General features: G+C 42.6%; 1 protein-coding gene across 1 annotated transcript; it reads left to right on the top strand.

Annotated features, from left to right (window-relative positions):
* Positions 1-3,047: 3,047 nt before the first annotated feature.
* Positions 3,048-3,323, top strand: LOC140694484 (small integral membrane protein 36-like). Its single transcript, XM_072957716.1, has one exon. It carries the CDS (start codon positions 3,048-3,050, stop codon positions 3,321-3,323), a length of 276 nt encoding a protein of 91 aa, XP_072813817.1.
* Positions 3,324-7,722: the final 4,399 nt, after the last annotated feature.

The raw sequence follows: 7,722 nt of genomic DNA, 5'->3' as shown, positions 1-7,722 counted from the left end.
TGGACTCAGAACCTCAGACGGTGTGATGTCTGTGTCGAATGCCTCCAATGACATCTCTTAGTGGCCACTCACTGCTCTGATGACCCATTGTCTACACATCCTTCTTTCATACTTCTATCGCCACGCCACAATTCTCCCTCCTGGTTGCATGTCAAAATTATCCACAAAGATTTTTTACTGATGCAGATTCACAGACTCCAGCCCTAAAGATTCTAATTCAATAGATCTGGGGTTGATCTGGGAATCTGTATTCCCAAGAAGTCCAGTTGATTCCAATGGGGCTGGATCGACACCTGCAGTGTTTGAGAACAATTCACCTTCTTGGCTGTAATTCCACAGATTAGTCCAGGACCACAGAATCAGGGAATATTTTATCTGGAGAAATCAATAGGAACTCCTTCTACAGCCACACTGAACCCTCAGGTTCCCAGGGAAGCTGGGCATAAAGGACTGGATGGGAAGCTGCTAGGTCATTAAAGCTAATAATGATGAGACACCAGCAGACCTCTGGGAACCTTTGGACTTGAACTTGGAGTGGCGAAAGAGCCCCATTAGCTCTTGGAGAAGTGGTACTTTTTGGCCAAAAATGCGTATAGGAGACCAAGGTCAGATCTATAATTTGTAAGTCCAGATCCAAAAAGAAAGATTAAAAATTTCAAAATGGAGACAGCAGGGCATTAAACCAAGTGTGGGGCCTTTTGCTCAGAACCTCCCGGGTCACGTGCCTACTGGGACAGGCCACCACGGGGGCAGGAGGATGATTATAAATCAAGAGATATCTCTATTTTCATCTGATCTCCTTTTCAATTTGCTTATTTTCCTGCAGCAACACAGCAGTCCAGATGATCTCTTTAAAATGCAAATCAGTCCAGTTACTCCCCTGCATTAATCCATCCAGTTGCGCCCATTGCTCTAGCATCAGCTCCAAAGCCCTGAACAGCACCCACACTTCCCTTTGCAGTCTGACCCCTGCCCCGCTCTCCCACACTTTGCTCCCCAACCACAGTCACGCTGCCCTTGTTTTCAGTTCCTGCAGTTTTCCAGGCTTCTTTCTGCTCAGATCTTTCATGAATGCTATTCTCTGTGGCTGGAGGAATCTTCCCTCCCTGTCCTAACCTGGCCAAATATTGCCTATCGTCGGGTCATAGGTTAAATGTCTCTTCCTCATGGAAGCTTTCTCTGACCCACCTTGGAACACGCTCACCTATCACCTTCTGCTTGTCCTTTATAAACTTATTCCCATTGTTTTTAAACAGTGACATAATTATTTGTTAATGTCTCTCTCCCCTGCTGTACTAAATGCTCTCTGTTTTATTATTGTGTAGTACAGTGCTTAGAAGACAGGAGATGCTCAAAAAGTATTTTTGAATTGATGAATGAGGCAACCAATAAAGGCAGAAAGGGTGAACATGTCATGCACGGGGTGTGTTCTGCTTATTAAAGAAACACATCCATTCCCAAGAACCAAATCACCCCAAAGATAGATACTTGGTATTTAAACCTCGCTTATATAGCAAAGGAAACCAAAGCAAAAATAAACAAATAGGACCTAATTAAGCTTAAATGCTTTTGCAAAGCAAAAGAAACCATCAACAAACCAAAAAGACAACCTACTGAATGGAAAAAGAATATTTGCAAGTGATGTGACTGACAAGGGCTTAATATCCAAAATATATAAACAGCTCATACAACTCAATATCAAAAAAAAAAACACAAAAAAATGGGCAGAAGAAGATATTTTTCCAAACATGAAAAGATGCTCAACATCACTAATCATCGGGACAAAGTAAATTAAAACCACAAAGAGACTTCACCTCGAGCCTGTCAGAATCGTCATCATCAAAAGGAACACGGACAATGAGAATTGGCGAGGATGTGGAGAAGAAGGAACCCTCGTGCACTGCTGGTGGGAATGTAAACCGGTGCCGTCACTATGGGAAACACTACAAAGGCTCCTCAAAACACTAAAAACAGAACTACCATATGGTCCAACAATTCCCCTCCTGGGTATATATCCCAAGAAAACAAAAACACTAATTTGAAAAGATACAGGCACTCCAGTGTTCACAGCAGCATTATTTACAATAGCCAAGACATGGAAGCAGCGTAAGTGTCCATCAGCAGGTGACTGGATAAAGAAGACGTGAGATACACACACACACACACACACACACAGGTCAGCCATAAAAAAGAATGAAATTTGCCATTTGCAACAACAGGGATGGACCTGGAGGGTATTATGCTTAGTGGAATAAGTTAGAGAAAGACAAATACTGTTTGATATCACTTATATGTGAAATCGAAAAAAATTAGACGAATAAATGTAAATAAACAGAAACAGAGTTGCAGATATAGAGAATAAACTAGTGGTTACCTGTGGAAAGAGGGAAGCATGGAGGGGCAGGATAGAAGTAGGGGATTAAGAGGTATAAACTACTATGTATAAAATAAGTAAGATGCAAGGATATATTGAATAGTACAGGGAATACAGCCAATATTTTATAATAGCTTTAGATGCCATAGAATCTCTAAAAATATTGAATCACTACATTGTATACCTGAAACTAATATAATATTGTAAATCAGCTATACTTTAATAAAAAGAAAATAAAAAATCAACCTCCCTTATATAAACAGTGACCATATTTCACAATTTTCCCAGGACAATCCAACTTTTACCAGTGTGCTTATTAACAGCCCTGACTTTTGCTCACCACAGCTGCCTGTTTGGACACCAAATTATATGGAACCCTTGCTTACCTACCACACTTTGGTAACACATAAACCACCCCTCTCTTTCTCTCTCTGCATTGGTGAACTGATGAGAGACAGCGTCTGTGCTTTGGTGGCTGTGGTATTAACAGCAAGAGCTTAAGTTATTAAACCAAGCAGCTTTAATCTGGGAGGCTCCCGGAAGAGTGGGGATTAATGTATTTTTATTCCCAAGCCAATGTAGCTGTTCCTATGGACGAGGGTTTGCTCCAGGCAACCCCCAAACTGGCCCCACCACCTTTCTCTAGACCCACTTCCCAACCGTCAGCGACGTGATGGAGTTTTACTTGGAGATGGACCCGGTCACCTTGAACCTGATCATCCTCATTGCGAGCTACGTCATCTTGCTCCTGGTTTTCCTCATCTCCTGCGTGCTGTATGACTGCCGAGGCAAGGACCCCAGTAAGGATTACGCACCTGAGAGCACCCTGGATGCCCAGCCCTCCATCCACTTGATGGTGATGCAGCAAAGCCCTCCTGGGCCCCCCTGGGCAAGGGGCCTTCATTTTGGGAACCCTGCTCCACTGGGGAAGAAAAGCACAATGGTTTGAGGCTGGCTGAAGGATACTGGGGAGAGGGCACTAGACATCCTGGACAAACCATTCTCCCACGTAACTTCAAGTGTCTCTGAGCACGGGTCCTGCTGGCTAGGTAAGTGGGAGCCCTGCCGTACTTCCTGCTTCCTCCTCATCCTCCTTGTGGGAGAAGCAACTGTTTAAGTTAAGAAGCCCAAGGTTAGCTTTGGTCACATTCTCCAAATGCAAAACCTCAGCAATACATTTTTTTTTAAGTGGAGGTATGGGGGATTGAGCCCAGGACCTCATGCATGCTAAGCACCTGCTCTACCACTGAGCTATACCCACCAGCCAATACTATTGTTTAGTGGAGCTGGTTACATGTATATTACTGATGCTACCCTTGCAGCTTCCAGGAAAGACTGACTTTTGAGTAAAGGTTTAAAGGGGGTGCAATTGTGTGTGTGTGTGTGTGTGTGTGTGTGTGTGTGTGTAATGAGGAACGGGGCTAGCTCAAACTTATGCTATACTTAGTCAGTCCCTTCTTTTCAAGGCAACCATTGCGTTTTTCCAGGCTTCAGATTATTATTATTTCTATACATACTAGCTCTCACATTCTGCTCCCCACTGTGAGTCTCTGTGGTGAACACAGCCATCGTAGAGCACAGAGCTTAAGTGACAAAGTGTGGAGCCTGGGTTCAGACCCTGCCTCCTCCACTCACTAGCTGAGTGCCCAGAGCCATTTCTTTGTGCCTCAGGGCTAGTGGTAGGACCTCCAGCTGTTTGGGGGTGTTTAGACAAGTTAATTCACAGAAGGTTAGTCTTACGATTATTAATGTTGATTCCCTTTCATACCTCTCATCAAGCAGTTTTATCTCCAGTCCTCAAATCTGACCTGGTCCAGTGCAAAATTACTGAGGACTCCTTGCAAAATTTACTTAGGTCCCAGGGGTCCGTGTTTCAGTCCCCCAGCACTACTTGCTGTCTTCTTGTCCCCTTATTAGATGTGTTTCCCTGCTCATTCATCTGTCACCACAATTTTGAATTAGTATCTCCATTGCATATATGTGTTTTTTATTAGTCTTCCCTTCCCCGAGCTCAGGGCAACCGACATGCTCACTTGATAATTTACTAAACCCCTCTTCCAATCAGGCCCTGTTGGAAATACAGAGAAAGGAGTGTGTCACGACCCTCCCTCTGGTCTTTGCTGCCTGGCGGGAAGAGGAGGAGGCAGGCACGTCTCAGACCATGAAGCATAGGAAAGTCCAGCATGCAGAGGGGGCTCAAGAAAAGTTCGAATAATGCCAAAGTGTCAATTTCACCTTAGACGCGGGCATCAAAGATGAGATGATTTGGCTTGAGAGATGTGCAGCTGTTTCCTAGGACAAAATTGTGTTGGGGATTTGAAGGGTAGAACAGGAGATGGCATCTGAGACAGAAGGGATAACAAAGCGTTCACTGATGGTGACAGACTGATGGCTTCCAAAACTGTGAAGAAAAAGTAAGCAATTAAGTTTAAATTATCTTATAGAAAACTGAAGAGGAGGGAACAGCCCGGCCTTCCCTGCCAGCTTCAGCCATGGGCATGGTTTTACCTTTGGACTGTAAAGTAGCTAGAACAAAAATTAAGCAAATCCTAGTAATTTGTTTTCAGATCTTTAACAGTTTTTAAATTTTGTTCACCTTATATCAGAAAATCATATGTTCTTTTAAATATGTGATTTGAAAACTATATTGAAAATCTATCTGAGAAATTTTTTTTATGGTCAAGAAGCCATCTCCACTTTAATAGTGAAAATATAAAATAAATGGGAAAATACGATAAATTCATGGGAAGCTTTTAAGGATCTGCCCCTTCCCTGGTGTGAACTTCACCTGAACTAATCTTTATTCTTTTCTTTGTTATGGGAATGTACATAAATCAATGGAGGCAAAATATATCAATGAAGGGAAAAAAAATCAGTGGACAGCAAGAAAAAGTGATGGTAACAATGATCATTGTAACTGTAGCTTTTTAAGAGTGAAACACATAATATGTTCAGCTCATCTAATCTAAAAGTTAAGAGTTTGAAATAATCATTCATTCGTAAGTTTTAAGAACACACATATTTTTAATTATATCTCAATGCCACATTGGGGTCAACTGAAAAGGACAGATTAACAGAGATTAATTCTAAGAGAAAGAAGGAGAAAGAAAAGAACAAAAAAACAAATAGAGTAACAGACAACAGATAAGGGAACAGAAATAGAGCCAAAGGAGAGAAAAAAGAAGGAAAGAAAGAAACTAAAAAGACTCTAAGGTGAATGTTAGAATAAAGGGCATTAAGTGTTTCCAATCCTCTCGTTCATTTGGTGTGTGGCTCCTTTGGAGTTGCGTTCTCCAAACCAGAACCAGCTCCTCAGCATTTGAAATAATCTTTCTGTATAGCAGGTGCGCTAGAATCTTATAAGAACTAGAAGTGACTTTAAGAATCTCACCGATGAGGAAACCAGCCCAGAAGCAAGAGTGATTTTCCACAAGCACTTGGCCTCAGAGCTGAGACTAAGATCCTGTTCTGTTTCCTATTTGTCCCCCTAAGTCCTCTCTACTGCATGATCTCATACCTCTTTGTATTTTAAAACTTTTCCATTTATTTCTTATTTTTCAAATAAAGCGTTAATTTCCCATGGAATTATTAGCTGCACAGCCGTGAAGCTGTAACTAATGTCTTAAAACCCCGTGGCACGGATGCCAGCTAAAACCAAGAAGTTCCTTTAACATTCAGATGCTACAGCCTTACTTTTGTTTCCTTTTGGGATTAGGACTCCCTCATCCCACCTAATTTTAATACATTAGTGTCCCATCGTGCACAATTTGTATTAAAGCAAATGCAACAGTTTGGCCTAATTCAGGTGATTGCTGTGGGAAGGACGCAGCAAAACACTTTCAAGGCAAAGGAAAAGGAAGGGAGAGAACAGAGGTTTATCTGGAATCTGCTGCATGCCAGATCCTTTTCACTCATATCTCATTTAATCCTCCCTCTCTCCCGTGAGACAGACACAATTCAGTGTAGTTTAGAGACAAAGAACTGGAGACTCAGGGAGGTGTTCGAGCTTGTGCAAGGCCAAGTAGCTAGCCCACAGGGAAAGACAGGATCTGAACTCAGTTCTCAGGGTTTTTACAGTCACTCAAGGACAGGAACAAACCCACGTTCGTTCCTCCTTGTCTCTCTTTCCTGTGCTAGAATGTCAGCCCCGGGGAGAGGCTTAATACGGAGCTGTTAAATGATCTAATGGGCTGAAGAAATAATGGAGCAGAGGCAAGTCTCTGTGGGGCCCAGCGATAGACTTTAAAATGAAGCCTATCCGGAGAAAAGCCGTTGTATATTTTTCCTTTCTTATTCCCCAGCATTTATCACTTGCTGCTTGGGTTCTAGTCCTGGTTCTGCTACTAACTCAGTGCCCATGAACAAGTCACATATATCCTCTCTTAGTTTCCTCTTCTATAAAGTGAGAGGGTAGAATTTCTAAGGTTCTGTCTAGCTCTGACAGCTTACAATTCTATTGGAAGGTTAAGAAGGAAAGGGGGAACATGAGTCTAGAGTGCGAGGGGGTAAAAGAGTGTGGGCAGCGCTCTGCGTCTGATTCTGCAGTATGGGAGTGAGTAAATCTCCCCCAAAGAGGGCTATTCTCACATGCTACCTCTGATTAGTAGCGGGGTGTGTGTGTGTGTGTGTGTGTGTGTGTGTGTGTAAATAGAGGGAGAGAGAGAGTCAGAAACAAATGAAGAATCAGAGTGAGAAGATGAAGAGCAGAGAAAGCAAGATATTGGAGGGGAGAGGGGGCTGGGGAAATGCAGATGAGAATCTTCTGAACTTTTTCCTTTTACACTTCTGTTCCTTCTGGGTCCCTGTAGGAGCTCTCAATTTAGAATCACACACAAATTTAATTGGATTTTTTTCCAAATTATTAATAAACTATTCAAATCAAACTAGACCTTCAAACCCAGCAAGCTTCCCCAGACAACTGCTACCACAGAGAACGTCCTACAGCCTGATGGAAAAGAGGCAGCTGAAGTACTTCAGGGCTTCTGCTCCTCATCCACAAGCAGACCTAACTGTGTGCTTTTCAGCAAGACCAATTCATTCACAGTGGAAACTGTTAATACTACTGGACTCGTTACCTGAGAGACCACCTGTGCCTCTTAGGCTGAGGCAGCTGAGAATGACGGGGTTGGGAGGGCTGTATTATTTTCACACAGGTCAGAGTCAGGACTAGGGGAACTAAATATTTTAGACTGCTCCTTCCTTTGGATATTTACTGAATATTACTTTGCCCCTCTCTCTCAAGTCAGCAGTCTTAAAGTAACACACTCTTTCAAAGTATTTATTTTCATAAGCTGCGGACTGGACTCTAATAAACAGTGACATGGCTGTAAGAGATGGTTTGACAGTAG

Source organism: Vicugna pacos, unplaced genomic scaffold, assembly GCF_048564905.1.
Source record: "Vicugna pacos unplaced genomic scaffold, VicPac4 scaffold_21, whole genome shotgun sequence".
NCBI lineage: Eukaryota > Metazoa > Chordata > Mammalia > Artiodactyla > Camelidae > Vicugna > Vicugna pacos.
The sequence above is the reverse complement of the archived record's forward strand: the minus strand, read 5'-3'. Positions and strand labels throughout refer to the sequence as shown.